At 42.6% G+C, this 17590-nt stretch overlaps 1 protein-coding gene across 6 annotated transcripts in view; it reads left to right on the forward strand.

The window, feature by feature from the left end:
- Window positions 1-17590, forward strand: part of Cdc14a (cell division cycle 14A) — a 207385-nt gene that overhangs the window by 35979 nt on the left and 153816 nt on the right. For 3 of the 6 annotated variants that reach the window (XM_087213192.1, XM_087213194.1, XM_087213193.1), the window contains exon 2: window positions 1545-1635. In XM_087213192.1, the coding sequence (XP_087069318.1) occupies window positions 1545-1635 (91 nt within the window). Of the gene's footprint in view, window positions 1-226; window positions 769-1544; window positions 1636-17590 lie in introns of those variants that run through there. The other 3 variants (XM_021247837.2, XM_087213195.1, XM_004869131.4) reach the window with 3 other exon arrangements.

Raw genomic sequence — 17590 nt, forward strand, 5'->3', positions numbered from 1 at the left:
CCCCCTGGGCCGAGGCCCCCGTTTCCCGTCCAGCCATTGGTGAACGGCAACAAAGCCTTAGCAACCGGTTCCCAGTGACCCACCCTCCGGGCGCCGGGTAACCCGGGCTCCGGCCAGCTCTGAGAAAGGAGTGGGCTGTCCCTTTAAGGGATGGCCGCGGAGCCGTGAAAGGGGGGGGCAGAGGGAGGGTGGGGAGGAAGGTCTGGGGGCGGGCCCAGGGGGAGGAGGGCGACGAGGAGGAGGAGGAAGAGTTGCTGCTGAAAGGAGGTGGCGGAGGAGGAGCCTACCAGCTCCTGCCAGCCCGCGGGCACCAGAGGGCTGCCCGCTGCCCCGCGAGTAGCCACGGGCGTGATCTGGGCCGGACGTGTCCTGCTCCACGATCACTTTGGAAGCCGGGGGAAGACTTTGCCCGCCCGGTCTGCACTGGTCTGCGTTCCCCGGGCGCGGCGGCCACCGCTGAGCAGCAAGGACAGCAGCCGCCGGGTCCCGAGCGGAGCGGCCACAGCCGGGGGCGTGTGCACCCTGCGCGCGGCGGGCTCCCGGGCCCCACGGAATGTCCCCCGGGCTCCCGGCGCGCTGACCCCGCGGCCGCCTCCGCTCCGGCGCGCTCCCGGCTCGGGACTGCGGGCTCCCGGCTCTTGGGCAGTGGGGAAGCCCCCGGGGGCGGGTGACCTCCTCGGGCCACGACCCAGCCCTCCCCCGTGCGTATCTCGCTTAGGATGGCAGCGGAGTCAGGGGAACTAATCGGGGCTTGCGAGTTCACGAAAGGTGAGGAGCAGCCGCCCCCCACCCTGCAACCCTTCTACCTCCCCAACTCTTCTCTTGCCCCTTCGTCCCGACCTCTGCCCCTGGCGTCTCCTGGTGCCTCAGTATCCTGCTGCTGTGGCGCGCGCACTCGGGTCCCCTCTGCTCCTCTGCTGTCCCCGAGGACCCCTTGCTTCCGGCTTCTCTTTCTTTCGTCCCTCGTTCCCTCCGCGGCGCCCTGCTAGTGGGACAGAGCCGGCTTCTGCCTGGGCTCCTTCATTTGGCAGCTCGTGGAGATTTTGCTCGGGTTAATCCTCTCGGGTGTCCTTTACCCCACCATGGTTGGCCTAGGTTTTCGGGACAACCCCAACCACACCCCCCTGTCTCTCCTGCCTTCCTCTTCTTGAGGTCTCCGGAGCTGCAGGGGAGAGGCTCGCCTCTTTCTTCCCCTTCCGTGGCTGTTGAGGTCTGGAGATTTCGGAACCAAACTTGCATCTCCAGTTTTGCGGGTACCCGAAGCTTCTGTCTACACTCTGGGAAGAGCAGGTGTCCGCCCTCCCGTCCCCCCCCCCCCCCCGCCCCAGGTCTGGAACTCTTGTCGCTCAGTTCTCTTAACTGTTGTGCCCATGTTGAGCTTTTGGGTTTCTGGAAATCATGTTTCTGCAAGAACCCCACTTGTTAATGGGATCTTTAAATTATGTGTAGCTAGTTATTTTTGATGTTTTGTGCATGGTTACACCCTTTATGTCACTTCCCTACTTCTCATATATTTTCTTCTGTCTTTTAAACTTGTCTTTCAGATCGGTTATATTTTGCTACTTTGAGAAATAGACCAAAAAGCACAGTACATACCCACTATTTCTCCATCGATGAGGAGCTGGTGTATGAAAAGTAAGTTTCTATTTTTTTCCCCCTTTGAAACCATTTGGCTTCTTGGCTCTTTGGTGAAGATATACTGTGTAGTTTTATTTACTTTTTTTTCTCAGTGAGGCAGGTAGCACTTTTTTTTTTGTTTTTTAAAGCTTTAAATACTTAGGGAGAGTTGCAGGGAGAATTAACATAACGAATCTGTCAACACCTCAGTCTACTTAGATTTCTATGTATACTGGTTCTTCCTACTCCCACAGTAAGCAGCAACTGTTAGATTCCTAACACTCCCCAGAGTGGGACCGGGCTGTCACAGCTCTGTTGTTACCAGACTATCACTGGCTTGTGAGTCAGTCACCAAGTATTTATGCGGCACCCACGGGGTACTGGGCAGTGCGTGCACCACAAGTGCTTAAGCTTGGCAGTTCACAAGGCTTCTGTTGTGTCTCAGGATGTTTTTGTTTGTACAGCTTGTGTTCAGAAAGTGGGACACATGCGCTGCAGGCAGCTGTGCCCAGCTCGTATCTATGAGAGAGATTTTGCCTGAATGACAGGTTACTGATTGAGTTATTTAGGTGCCTCAAACTTTGTATATTTTCTTTGCCTTTGAAGAAGTGGTATAGGAGTCCTCACTTTCTTTGGTTTCTTTGCTTCTGTGGGATGAGGATTGGAGAAGATAAAATAATAAGGAACTGTTTTCTGTAAAAGATAGGAAAAAGGTATTTTAATAAATTAGGCATTAAAATTAATTAAAGGGAGATAAATTTTCATTCGAAAAAAGCAGAAGATAATAAGGAATAAGAAGGCTGAATGGACTTGGTTATATTCTTTTATTATAAGCGCTGGTATTACAGAAGAGCTTACTATATTATTCTACTTTAAACATTGAATTTTACTTTCTTATATAACCAATTGTGTAGTTGAATGAACATGGTTAAAGGAACCACACTTTCCCTAAGAGCTGTCCTGTTAAAAACGATTTTGGCAGTTTTGCCTGAGGATTTGTAGGTAGCCCCAGACCTTCAAAGAGCGAGCATTCTGGACCTTCAAGAGCATATTTTTTTATTTGAGGAAAAAAATCTTGAATTGTCACTCCATCATAGGGGTTCTTGAAACTGATGTCTTCAGGACATTTCTCTTAGCAGTGCTGGCATTGGATGCTTCTTGAATGGCTGAAGTGAGAGTGGGAATGAAAGAACCCTTTGCTGCTGCTCATCAATGCCCAGAGCTGTTGAGGCAAAGAGGTCTAAATCCCTGGTGTCAGGTTACAGCTCTGCTCCTAGACAGAATGGAGTTAGGCGCAGCCTGCTCCCTGACCCTGTGTACCTGGATGATGTCACCGCCAGCAGTGTTTATTGAGTGGTCATCTATTGTTAGCAATGGGCATTGTTGTGGCTTTCCCTTTGTGAGTTTAGGGTTTAGGATCTCTCTAGTGTCTGAGGTAGAGTTTGTATATGCCTTCATGTTCCATTCTGCAGTGACTAAGGTACCAGAGATTATTTTTTTATTTTTTTATTTTTTTTACCAGAGATTATTAATATGCCATTGAACAAGCTCCAGTCATTGAGGTCTGAGTCACTTGTCTTGGGATTGCTAGGTGGCAGATCTAGCAGAAAATTACAGTCAGCCAACTAAACACAGTGCACAATGGCTTTTTGATTCTAATATCGACATGTGAGGAAAAAATTTTCTGTGCGATTTTTAATGCTGGCATTTCAGGACAAGGCTGGCTACTAATCATCTGCTTTTTGTATTTATTCGACTGTATTTCTGGTGATTTTAAGGATAAGCTTCCTTGAGAGGCTGTTCAGTTCATCTTGTGAGTTTGGATGTCATTAGAAACCATCATGGGGACCCATCCTGGGCAGAGTGTGTGTGTCTTGTAGTTTGGACTTGCCCTCCCATGCCACAGCAGGGCCGCCATTCTCATCACCCCATCTCTTTTGTTACCCCAGAGTATCGTGTGGTGCTGGATGGTACAGAAATAAAATGATGATGAATGCAGAGGTTAAGAGCTGCCAAGCAGCAGGGTGAATACAGGACTGCAGCTAGAGGTATGGGGAAGAAAACTCCCCTGAGAGAAACACAGCCTCAGGGCAGAGACGGACTCACGGGATAGTGGGCATGTCTGGTGGAGGGGGTTCAGAGAAGGCTTTGTGGGGGAGCTAAGGTTGCCTTAGAGGGTGGATGGGGTTTTATCCAGCAGGGACATGAGAGGAAAGAGAGAAGAGAACAGGAAGAATGAGCGGGGAGGATCAGGACATTTGGTGAGGGAACAGTAAGCCCTGCACTATGCCTGGTGTGTGTATAGGTCACATGGGGGAAATGTGGAATATGAAACTGAGAGGTCAGCTGGGGACAGATTGATTGCCAGGGTGAGGAACCTGCAGTTTCCTCGGCATGCCATGTATGCGCTCTTGTGAGAGTTCTAGGCAGGTATGGTGTGACTGGATTTGGGCTAATTGCAAACAATAGCAAACATTTACTGAGGACCTCTAGGTGTGCCAGATGCTCTTCTAGGTGCTCCACAGAGATTCATTTTGTTTTCAAAATAATACTGTGAGGCAGGCATGATTGCCATCCCATTGCACAATGAAGAAAATAAGGGACAGAGAGGTTAGGTAACTTGTCCAAGGTCACAGAAATAAGAAGTAACAGAGCTGGAATATAAAACTAAGCCAAAAAAAAAAAGCCAAAAAACCCCCCAAAAACAAAAAACTGAGCTATTGGGGTCCAGAGGACATATGCCCTTGTTCCAAAAATTAACATAGTAGCATCACTCAAGACAGATTAGAGAGAAGGTTTAAACCTAAATAGAAAGGTTCTGGAATGTCCAGGGGGAAGAAACAAGTACCTAGATTAGGATGATGGCCATGAAGATGGAAAGAAGGGCTCTGAATCCATGTGATGGGGCAGCAGAACAGTGGGTGAGATGTTGGGGGGTTGAGGAAAAAGTGCCAAAGAAGTTTTTGAGACAGACTGGGTGGTGATCCTGCGAGTGTCAGGAATTGAAACAAGGAAGTAGGGCAGAATAATTGGCTTTGATGGGAAGATCCAGCATTCCATCTCAGCCAGATTGAATTTAAGAAATGCAGAGGAAGTCTGGCGAGGTGGCAATGATTGTAGTCCAGGCAGGAGGATCACAAGTTTCAGCCTAGCCTGGGCACCTTAGTGACTTAGCAAAATAAGAAATAAGAAAGGTCTGGGGATTTGTTCAGTGCCAAAGGCCTGGGTTCAATCCACGGTACTGGGTGGGTGGGGAAATCAAGGCATATTCACATCACTGTTGAATATCACATAAATTTGGAGTTCTTAAATTTGGGAGTTTCCCAAGGAGATGATAAAGCTGTAAGAATGGTACAGTTTCTGGGGAGGAAGAGAAGATATATCCATCTGAATCTTACAGGTAGGACTAGGTTGAGAGAAGCAAGGGAAGGGGAAGTAAGTAGCCATATAGGTGGAGATAGACCGAAGGAGAGAGAGGGAGGGAGAGAGGCAGAGGCAGCGGAGTCCATCTCTATGGCTCCACTTCTGGGACATGAGGACTGAGTGACTGCCCGGCCTAGGAGGACATGCAGTGTCCTGGGTTCTAGTCTGTGGAGGATGTCCTGTGGGGAGAAAGGTCATGACTGTCACATCATAATGTATATCCCTCTAAGGAAAGGGCTTTCTATATATACATCACCACACAGGGCCTCTGTAGCCCTATAAATGTGTAATTATTTGATGGCTGCTTCAATGAAATGCTGTCTTTCTAGCTAAATCATCATCTTTGAAGTAGACTTAAGTAGACTCTTTAAATATTAGGCTGCAGATCTTCTGGACACAGCAGTGTTGTGTGCAGATGTTTATTTAGTTACAAAAGGATGATAGAACTCCATGATTAAAATGACAACATTCTGAGAAGCCAGTAGAGAAAATTAACAGTCACCTCATGAGGTGAGGCTATTAGAATGAAAGTTTGAATTTACTTTTTGCTTTTAAAACAATTTATCTCTGTAGGCCTGATGAGCTTTAATAAAATGTGTGTAATAAGATATCATACTTTATCCTTAGGTCAGAATTTTTCGAGTCAGAATTAAAACACAATACAGGCCAGTGGTGGTGAACGTATGGCACATGTGCCACGGCAGGCTATTTGTTTTTGTTGAAAGCTCTGAAAGTTTCGCCATCACTGGTATTGGCTAACATGCTTGTGGTACAAACATAGTCCCTGTTCAAGATTTATCTGTATTTGATGAAGATACAGAAAATACACAACTCTCCAGAAAGGCCAATTCTTTGGTATTGGAACTGGGCCCTATAATCCAAATGGAGGCCTCCTTTTAATGCTCTGGTTCATGATTTTTGGCTCAGGAGTTAGCAACATCAGATATGTTGATTGTATGGCCTTTGTGTGTTCCTCCTAATGGGCAGTATAGGTGTTGGTTTCATGTTAATGGATGGAAAACTGGTCAGCAGTGAAGGCAACACCGCATAGGCAGTGATGGCGAACCTTTTAAAGCTTTCAATGATAACAAACTGCCCTGTGGGTCATGTGTGCCATAGGTTCGCCACCACTGGCATAAAGTTTTCATTTTTGGTCTTGTTCTTTTCATTTCTTCTTTCCTGGGACTTGCAAAAGGAAGGCAATGAAAAAGCAGCAGAGGTCTCTTCATGCAGATGCATAGGGAACTAGATTTTAAGCAGTTTTTGAAGAAATTTCACCAAGTGTTTTAGCATGGTACGAATGAGCAGCCTCTAATTGAAGACTAGTTAGCTAAATGGGAGATTTAAATAATCAATTTTTAAATTCAAGCTTTACAAAAACACCCTGATATACACAACAGGAAATGTTAGAAGAATGATTTAAGAATATCTGCCACATGGATTTGAGTCAAAATGTGAACACAGGACATCTTTGAAGTATAGAAAAACTTGTCTTACCTAGAAATATTTTGTGGAATAAATATTTAGGTTAGATGTAGGTGAGAAGAAACCCTTTTAATTTTTCAATTTTTATTTCAAGTTTAATATGCAGCAAGTCAGATAATTTGATGGGAAGTTTTGTGCCACTTAAGCTAATAACACACACGTGTGTGTGTGTGTGTGTGTGTGTGTATATATATATATATGATCTAATGGAGCCTCAGGGTCATCATTCAGTGCTTCAGCTCTCATTGTGAAGTGGAATTATATAGACAAAAGAGAGATTTGGTTAAATTCAGGACAAATTCACCATGTGCTGTTATCACCATTTTATAGGTGATGAAATGAGGCCCAGAGAGACAGTGCGTAGTCTGAGGCCACTGAGCTGGTAAGTGACAGAGTCGCAGTTCAGGGCACAGGCTGACTTCTCTGGAGTCCATAGGCTTCCAGCAAGTTTCTGGATGTCTTTTCTTGAGCCTGGTGGGAAGGGTGTGGGATAGCTCTGGGCTTTCCTGGCAGGCTTTATCCCTGGTGACAGTTTTAATGAGAAATGTCCAAGTCATGTGATGTGTGGTGGTAATTAAAAGTGTTTTGTTTGCAGTCCCTCTTTTGTGTATGTAATTTTGCCTTTTCTCCTTTCAGTGTGCTACTATAAAGAGAAAAAAGAAGTTGAGTTAATAATTATTGTATTTTAGGAGGACATGTGAAACCAAAGGAAGCCCAGTTTTTATAAGTCCATGAAAACTGCTTTTGTAGGCTGTGTGATGATATGTTCTTGCTGCTTAATCTATGTAACTTAAGAGGTAATGATTTCTGCATAGATTTCTCTGAAAAACCTAGAAAAGTACTTAGCTTTTAAATGATGCTAGGTTTATATCTTCTTTTCCATTTCTCCGTCCTTCCATCCTAACCTTGCAAAAATAGCCCAGTATTGTTCAGTCCTCTTTTTTGAAAATATGAGTTTTAGATGTGTGCTTGGGTATGAGTATACCTATATATATATATACCCAAAGTTATTATGTTATTTCATTATGAAAGTAGATTATATTTATATAGTTACAGTCTGTTCTTTTTTTTTTTTTTTTTTGGTACCAGGGATCAAACTCAGGTCCTTGCGCTTGTACAGTCCGTTCTTAATTTGGTGACCCACTGGAGTCAGATTTTACTTCCTAGATTTATTTAAATCCTGGCTGTTTTGACCCCTTAGGCATGCACAATGGGTGGTCAGTCTCCAATCTTCCTAATGATAAATTGTTGTGCAGTTTTTTCAGTTTGCTTGAGGTAAGCCTGGTGAAAATGCAGAATGGAACCTAGGTGCTAAGGAGTTTTCTTAAAAGGGTTTGTCTTCGTCAGGACACAGAGAGTGCAGCCAAAGCAGACTCTCTAGTGGGCTTCAGGAGAGCCGGAGGGGAGCTGTCTGCATGCAGGTACAATATTTTCTGTGCCAGGTCACCACAGGGCGGTTTCATTGTTTTGTTTGAAGTAGATTCCTAAGACATCAGATGTTCTCCTTTGTAAGTTCATAAACACATTCCGAAGCCCAAAGTAAATGACTTTTTCTTAGCCACAGCTCAAAACACCTTCACAATTGAAAAAAAAAAGATGACACATTTTTTATGGGACTTGAATAGTAGAATTTGAAACTTATAAGTGGTTGAAAATTGCTAAACAAGAATTGCTATTTAGTTGGGATAGATTTTCTTGTGGAGACCTGTGCTAATGTTTTGAAGATAGACACATACAAAAGAAAGTAGTGGGACAAAACAGGGTGAAGGGCAATATATAACAAAAGCTGTAGCTGTATGTGTGAGGAGTCCAAGAGAGGAAGAAGTTTTTACTCTCCAGGTGTTGAAGACTGCAGAGAGTGATGTTTGAACTAGCTGTGGAAGTGTGTGTGAAAAGCAGAGGACTTTTTATGATGTCTGTGAGGACCAGCACAACCAGTTTTTGCTCATCATTGTATCCCTCTGGCTAGTACAATGCTTGGGGCAGAGATTGTGCTGCAGGCTCAATGAATGAGCAAGTGAGTTACTGAGGGAGAAAGGAAAGAAGAGATTTAAGGTAGAGCTCTGAGCAAAGATGTTAGTGGTCTTTGGAAAGGGCAATTCTGGTAGACGAGGTGTAATGTTGGAATGGAGAGGAGGAGTGGGCTGTGGTGTCAGTCAGTTGTGCTTGTTTGGAAACGACAGAGAGGCAGATCTGGGGTCTATGGAAGACAGGTACACCTGTGGCTGGCAGCAGGGTGGGGGGACCAGGGAGGCCCAGGCAGGATTGGGTTTGGGGTGTAGCAATGGGAACAGAGTATCCACATGGGAAGAGGGTGGGAAGGATGGACTGACTGGACTTGGGGCTGACCAGATGAGGGCAGGAAGGAGGACTTGAAGGTGAACGCAAAGTTTCTAGCTTGAAGGACTTGGAGAAAGTGACAGGTTAAGTAGACTTGTGTAAATCAGGAGGAATGACCTGTTTTTTGTTGAATGAGAAACAGGAAGTAAAAAGGAGGATTTGTAAAAATGGAGTCTTTGTCTCTTATGATCTTTAAGCAGAAAATAGGCAATGATTGTTCTGGATATTTAGATATTTATTTGTTTAAAAATCTTGGAAGGTGGGTGGGACAACTCATCTCAAATTCCTTTCTGGCTTTGGGATTTGAGTTGGGCTTTCTACACTGAATTGTGGAATGCCTTATTAAAAAAAAAACCTTTTAAAGAAGCTTTAGTTTCAGTTTACTTAAAAAAATATTGTTTTTGTTAATCAAATTCTTCTAGGACCACCAAGGAATTATATATTTATACAAGAGCCATCAAAAATATTTCTCAATTTGTTGAAAGTATGTAATATTCCCAGTCTTTATCAACTTTGAAAATCTGGTAAATGATCACAGTTAAATGTGGTTGGCAGTGAATTCCATTATAAGAAGAGTTTGTGTGAGCTATAATTTTTATTTATATATTTATTTTTTGGCTTTTTGAGACAGAATCTCACTGTGTATCTCAGGCTACCCTTGAACTTGCTGTGTAGCCCAGGTTGGCCTCAAATTTGCAATCCTCCTGCCTCAGTCTTCTTAGTGCTGGGATTATAGGTATATGCCACTACACCCAACTGTGAACTGTAGTTTTTAGGTAAAATATTTCCTTTATTAATATAGTATTTTGGTCTTAAGCATGTTTATATCGTATTGACTAACTGAAGTTTTTCAGTTAGGGCTCTTTCTTTCCTTCTTTTCCTCCTCCTCCTCCATCTCTCTCTCTCTGTCTTTGCCTCCCCCCCCCCCCCGCCTTTTTTTGTGGTACTCAAGATTGAATCTAGGGCCTTTGCACTGAGCTGCATCTCCATCACTTTTTTTTAGTAGACAGGATTTTACTAAGTTGCTGTGTTGCCCAGGCTGAATTTAAACATGTGATCCTCCTTTCTCAGACCCTTAGAGTGCTGGGATTACAGACATGCATCACCATGCCCAGCTGTTTGTGCTTCTTTGGTTATAAAATTTCATTTTCTTTGGAGAGTCTGAAGAGTGGTTTATTTCAAATTTGGTCTCCTTGATTGATATGCAGTTTAACATTTATTTACTTTTGTCTGGGAATGTGGCATTTCAGCAAGGCAACTTCTACAGAGCATGGGAAAATTACTTTAAAAAAATAGTGCTTGGCATCAAATCCAGGGGCTCATGCATTCTAGGCAAGTACTCTATCACTGAGTGACATCTCTCCAGCCTGGAAAATCATATCTTGACATATTAAAGTCTTAGACTTTGTAAAAGAAATCCATGCTTCTGTCTTCTTAAAGAATTTACTATTCGTGACTTACTTTTCTGCAATACTCAGATTCTGTCATTATGAGTACAATGACTATAAACAGTCCACTGTAATTCAAGGATAGTTTAAAGGGCTTGTAAGGAATAAAGGGCTCTTTACTGGTGTGCCAGATGGCCCTATTTGCCAAACATCTTGTGTCTTTTAGTGGTTTTAATTTTGTTGAGTTTTTATTGACAATTTACTACTGTGTGTTGAACATTTTCTTGGCATTGCTTTCTGTCAGATTAGCTTTCAACATCACTGCATGCGCTGGCTACTAACAGCTGCTTCCACCCCAGAATGTCTGATGAGCCTAATGTACTATAGCCATAGAAACCGGACACCTTATTTTATTAGCAAGGGTATGAAATAAGTCTAAATAGACTCTGAGACTGGGATTCTCTTATAAATATTGCTGGAGGGCATACTTGGGTTTTGTGGCAGGCTTTAAAAGAAATAATCTGACTTTGTTTTTGGCTTACTTATGATTCAAATTCACTTATGTTTCAGATTGGTAAGATTTCTGAATTGGGGTCCTTGTATAACTGATGTTTTTTTGGGGGGGGTTACTGGTTATTGAACTCATGACCTTGCACTTGCGAGGCAGATGTGGTGTCATTGAACTAAATCCCCAACCCTGTAACTGATTTCTTATTGATTCTTAGCAGGAGAGTTCATCTGGAACGTTAAAAATATTTTATATTTTTGCCAAGTATGAGAAAAAGAAAGTTTAAAGGGTCTCTTCTAGGAATCTATTCATGGTGGGTGTATAAAATAGTGTCTTACCGAGTCTGCTAGACCCGTCACTAATGTCAGGGTAGTGCAGGTCCACAGAGCTCGAGGGCATTGCCCGCGGCTCCAGACCCCCAAAGGAATGGCTTGAAATGATTTGAGCTTGGTACACATCTCAGGAAGAATTGAAGGGGCCCCTGGGAGAAAAAGTAGTTGAGATAAGTCCTTCAGAGAAGAGTTACTGCTGAAGCAGGTTCCATTTGGAGCGAGCCAGTCATGAAGATGTGGCAGCAGAGGGAAGACGGGGACTGCGCCTGACCACTGTGCCTGTGAGACAAGTGTGTGTGTGTGTGTGTCGGGGTCTTGTGATGCTCGAAACCCTGCTGCCTCTTCCTATGTAAGATTTTTTTGTTATTGTTTTATTTTGTTTGAATCAGTTTCTACTCTTATCAGCAATTATTGGGAATGATTATCTTATGGCACTAGATATTATTATGATTTAAAAATTTTTATCAACACATGTTTGCAGTACATAACATTTACATTCCCTGTGGGGAGTTGGCACAGGTACATAACACACCTTCATTCCTTTTTTCATGCCCATTCCCTCCCCTCCTTTCCCTCCCCTCCCTCCATCTCTTGATCCCCTTCCCATTTGAAATGGTCTATCTCCCTTCCTTCTTTCATCTTTTGTTTTGCTCTGTGTATCATTTGTCTGGTTTATTTCACTTAATATGGTCTCAAGTGCATCCATTTTCCTACAAATGGCTCAATTTTATTTTTCTTTATGCAGAGAAGTACTCCATTGTATGTAAATACAACATTTTCTGCTCCCAAGATTTAGCTATTATGAGTTGTGCTGCTGTAAACATGGGTATGTTTGTATCACTATGATATGATGTCTTTAACTCTTTCAAGGAGATACCTAGAAGGGGAATATTTGGGTCAAGTGGAGTTTCTAGTTTTAATTTTTTGAGGAATCTTCTTAGTGATTGTACTAGTTTACATTTATACCAGCAATGTAGACATGTTCCTTTTACCCCACAGCCTCACCAGCATTTGCTATTATTTGATTCTGGATTATCTTTGTTTTGTACTCGCAGGCTATAAAATGTGACATGTGATAGTTCTCCTTGCACTCGACCTGGTATACAGTTTAGAATGATTAGAATGGGAGAAAGATTGTTGTAAATGAACCAACCATGCCACAGTCTTTTGTGTATTTACTCAGTCGCCTCAGTGCCAGGTGTTAGGGGCACAACGCAGCTCTATTCTCATGGAGCTTATAGTCTGGTCACTGTCAGAAGACATGAGTCAAATATCCAGACAGAAAATGAACTGTAAGCCCTCTGAAGGAAACACCTACCGTTTATAGTCTGTCCACTTGGGAGATGTGTTGGAGGAGCAGGGTCTAGGCAGGCAGGGATGAAATTGGGGATCAGAGAAGAATGCCGGAGGAAGTGTGACTGGGGCTGAGACCTAAAGGGGGAGTAGATTATTGAGGCTGGAGGGTGGGAGTACATGCTAAGGACCCAGGCAGGAACCAACAGCAATCCCGATGGCTGGAGCTCACTAGTGATTAAATAAGGGGAGGGTGCAAAATGAGTCCCCATGGAGGTAGAGGCTGTGCTACCCAGGGCCTTGAAGGCGAGGCTGAGGCTTTGTTTTGATTCCAAGAACTCAGACAGAAAATGTGACATCAGCACAGGTTTTAGAGTAATTATTTTTCTTTCTGGGCCTCAGTTGCTGTAGGATATGTGAGGGTTTTAGCCTTTTGTGTGCAGGGGATCAGTCACCAACCACCCTGCTTTCTGCCCGAGCTACGCTTATGCTGCCTGCATGGCGCTCTTGCCTTCAGCACCTAGCATCGAATAATGGTGTTAATTTACACTGGTTGAGAGCACTCTTGTAGGAGTGAATTTTAATCTTACCAATGTGTTTCTGAAGAATCCTCCTTTTATGTCCATCAGTCTGAGTCTCCAAAGGGATTTTCATGAGTTGCTGTGAAGAAGGGAATCACAAAATGACAGACTTGGGTGCCTGCAGGTACCGTGTGTCACCTGATCTGTTGTTTGGTCTCAGGGCAAAGTGACGTTTTACAGAAGTGGTAGGTGAACTCTTCCATGACCCTGCAGTTTGCCTCAGGGTTAACCACTTACAAGTCCAATTGTTTAAATACAGGATGACCAAAAATCGCGTAATTTTTTGGTTAAATTTTGTAAGATAATACAACAGGAAATATATAAATGACATTTTTATCAAATTTATTCAATACAAGAACTGACTGGTTGAAGTGACACCTGCCCGGGCACTGAGTGCTGCCAGTGTGATGCTGGGGTAAACTTGTAAGTGGTTAAGAAGATAATGAGTGTGAGAAAGGCAAATCAAAACAATTCTGAGATTCCAGCCTATTCTGGTCAGAATGGCTGTCATCAAAAACAAAACAAGTGGACCTGAGGATGTGGGGAAAAACGAACCTTTCTAGAGTGCACTGTTGATGGGAATGTACAACCCCTAAGGAGAAGGATGCTTCACACTCTCTCTTGTGAACCCAGAGTTTCCTAACACCTGAGATGTTGTATGGGAGGGACAAGAGTTAGTTGATAATAAAATTTTCTCCTTTCATGATTTCAACAAATGTCACACTTTATGCAGATAAGTACATAATAGTTCTATCACATTTTCTAAAATACAGAGCTATTTTCTAGTCTATGGGTTTGCTGCCCAGATGTGCAGAAAACAGTGAATTTCAGGGAGAAAGCAGTGTTCTCCCCTTTTCTTGAGAAGAAATTCTGAGGGAAATTCCTTTTGAACCCAGACCCAATATATTGAGAGGACTGAGTGAATCCAATAGGGCAGGTAGCCCTTGAGAAACATTTGAGCTGTTGAGCGAGTGAGTTTCTCTGGTGTGGATAAATGGAGTCATAGATCTCCAGATTCTAATATATGATATGGCATGGTGGCTGGGAAGACTTTGGAAGCCAGCTAATTCAATGGCTTCCTTTGATAGATGAGGGTATGGAGTCCCAGGAAGGTAAGACAAGGACATGGATTGACCAAAGTGCGACTGGAATCCCCTGGCTCCCAGTGTCTTTACTTCTACAGTAGACTGCTATGTGTATGGAAGGCTTGTTATTCAGCTGCTTTTCCCCAGGATGTTGGCATTGACATGACTGAGGGTCGTTATGCTGTTAGTGCCTGAGCAAAAACTCTGCTGTGTGTCCTAAACTTAGGTTAATATTCACTGAGCAGTTAGGACCTTTTAAAAATGTGGTCATTATGAGTAGAGTCAGGTGTAGGAACTTTGTCATCTGACTGGAATGGTGCTAATAACATTTAGTAATAAAGAAAGTAGTTGGTGTGTGCAGCCCAGAGGCAGTGCTGTTTAATTTCACCAAAATTTTATGCCGATGTGTACCTGTGTGTAATCTCAGTTATATGGTAATACCGTCTTCTCAGTAGATAGTGATCTCCTTGTGAGTAGGGACTGGCTTTCAGTACGTATTGAGTGAGTAAATGAATAGACAAAACATATCAGCAGTGCTGGTAAAAAATTAGAGAATTGGGATACTTTATAATAATCCCATAGAATTTTTTCATCCTATTTTTAAAGCAGTTTTTAAAAAATAAAAAGCATTCTTGGATTAACAGGTTAACTTGTAGTATCTTGCGCAGAATAGGTGGCTATAGACTGTGTTGAATGTGTGGGTAATGTTACTTCTCTTTTTGCAGAGGGGTTGAAAATTTTCACATACAACTTCTAATACATAGAATAAGGTAGAACAGTACTTCTGTGATCCCTCTGGGAATGGCCTCAACAGAATTACAGCTTTAAAAAAAAAACCAAAGACAAAATAATGATAGACCATAAACTTCCTACATCTTATGAGAGGGCTGGACATGCTAGGTAGAAAAGAAAACCTTTAGGCTTAGCATCCGCCATTTACACTTCTGTAGGACCAACACTTGTGGGGGGTGGGTGACCCCAAGTGTGCCTGATCCTTGGGCTACTCTTTCCTCCTATATTTCCTCCTGTAATGAGATGACCTTCTTTGCTTCCCACTCCTTCTACTTGCTCCAAGTTTTAAAATTTCTTCCCTGTCAAAACAGGGAAGAATTTGATTTTAGCTATTAATGCTAAAGACAGATTGATTCTTTGTTTTGTTTTTGGTATGGGGATCGAACTCAGGACCTTGCACTTTCGAGGCAGGCGGTAGCACCACTGAGCTAAATCCCCAGCCCAAGACAGATTGATTGTTGATGCTTCATATGTTTCATTATAATTGTTGACTCATAATTTTTTAATAAATTTGTTACAGGAAATTTATACACAGAGAAACTCATTTGTTCATTCATTCATTCATTTGGAAATCAGGGTATCATGAGATAATAAAATAATATATCCAGGTTTTTCCCTCCCCAAATCAGACCAGATTACACTTCTCCACCAAGGCAAAGCGGGGGTCCTTGCTTGGCTGTGGCTGTGGAGGCCTTTTCCCTGGAATTGCTAAATGGAGGAGACATTGCCCACTCTTGTGAAGGTCAAGTTAAAGGAGCCCACTCTGCCCTCAGATTTCTTTATAGAATCACTAAGGGACTTTATCTCTGCTATTTCTTTTCCCTTTTCACTGTCCCTGGGTTGACGACGTTCCATTTATCCTCTCCTACATTGAGCCTATTTCATCGTCCTGCCTTTGTTGTAAGTTTCCCAAATACACATTTTATACTCTAACTAGCATATTTGACTTATTTACATCGATTATTAATTGACTTAAAAATTTTAATATTTCCCTCTAGCTAATAGTCTTTATTATAAATGTGTTTTATTTTTCCCTGTTTCTAGGGAAGATTCGTTTTTTGAGGGGGGGACGATTCTTACAAAGAAACACGTTATTGGAAGGTGTTTTCTTTATTTGTGGCATTTTTTTTTTTTGGTACCGGGGATCGAATTCGGGTCCTTGCGCTTGTGCAGCAGGCGGCGAAACCACTGATCTAAATCCCTGGCCCCTATTTGTGGCATTTTTTAATATCAAAGTTAGTGATAATGAAGTATAGTGTGGGGAACTGTGACTATTTTTTAATGACCTTGACATTATCAGAAATGTATTTAGTTAGGGAAAAAAATGACTATTATTATAAATATATAAACATTCTTATAAACATGATAAAGCAGGGATGTATCAAATGACCTCAGAAGATAGCTTTTTGACGTTATATTTTTTTGGGACAGTTCTGGCTTCTGAAGACTTGCTCTAAATTGCTCATGGTTGTGGAAAGTTTTTGACTGATTTTCCTAGTGTGACTTGAAGCCTATCCATCTTTTTGTGGACTATGAGGGCTGGCCCATCCAGCTTCAAGATATTCTGGGGTGGGAAGTTTCCTGAGTTACAACTGCTTAAGACTTTAGTGTCTTCATCACAGTTATTTTTGTTTGTTTGTTTGTTTGTTTTTTGGTACCAGGGATCGAACTCAGGACTTTGAGCTTTCGAGGCAGGCAGTAGAACCACTGAGCTAAATCCCGGCCCTATCACAGTTATTTTTGGAAGCAACCTGCTCTTATAGCAGTCTGTCTTTCCCAGGGACAGTTAAGGAGGGTGGCGAGTAGATCCTCTCCGATCTTTCTGTTGTCCCCGCTTTAACTCCCATACTGGCTTTTTGGAAATAAGCATGTTTTTGATCCTAAGAGGATAATGTTTCCCTAGGTCTAATTTCCCTATTGGGAAAAAGAATTGGTCCCTTGAAGGGAAAAAATACTATCTTCAAACATTTTATTTATACTTCTTTCTTGACATTTGGGAATTTCTTTAGTGATTTTAGTTATTTTTGTTCCTATCTTTTCATCTTTATCAGTATTGTCCATTGGCACATCACGTCATCTAATTTATATGTATATGACTTTTGAATACATTTTAAGTTTTGAAGACTTTGAGGAGAGGGTAATTAGTGTTTCCTAAGGGAGACTGGAAAGACTTTGTGGGGAAGGTCATATGTGAGCCGGATTGGGAGGAGTCTGGAGGACGGCAGAAGAGAAAAGGGGACCAGCGTGGACAGTGTGGACAGACTTGCTCCAGTGAAATGTTAAAAGCATACTATTTTCTTAAAATAAAATCTATAATGCTCCAAAAAAAGAATATAGAGAGAGAGCATTTGGAAATAAGGAGTATGTTTGTTGGAATAAATGTTCCATACAGAGCCTATTAATGCCGGCAGGTCCCACCCTCAACCCTGGAGAGCTAGTAATGTGACCTCACAAGATTGCAAACTATTGAGATTATTTTGTGATTTTTAGCTATAGTGCTCGTGACTGGATTGCATGGTGCTTGAGTGCAGAGTGTGTAGGTGACAACGGTGTGGGGGAGGGCACAGTGCAGTGCCAGCCTTACCTCACACAGCCAGCTGAATCAGAATCTGCACATATCAGACGTTACCTGTGCTCGTATGACTTGGAGAGTAAAATGCAGTGATTACCAATAATAATATTTCAGCCTACCTACATAAGCCTATGTAAATGTATTTCAACCTACTTATGTATCCCTATGAAGACA

This window comes from Heterocephalus glaber, unplaced genomic scaffold, assembly GCF_053883595.1.
Source record: "Heterocephalus glaber isolate CG9 unplaced genomic scaffold, H.glaber_assembly_v1.0 deba00001442, whole genome shotgun sequence".
In the NCBI taxonomy this organism is placed as follows: Eukaryota; Metazoa; Chordata; class Mammalia; order Rodentia; family Bathyergidae; genus Heterocephalus; species Heterocephalus glaber.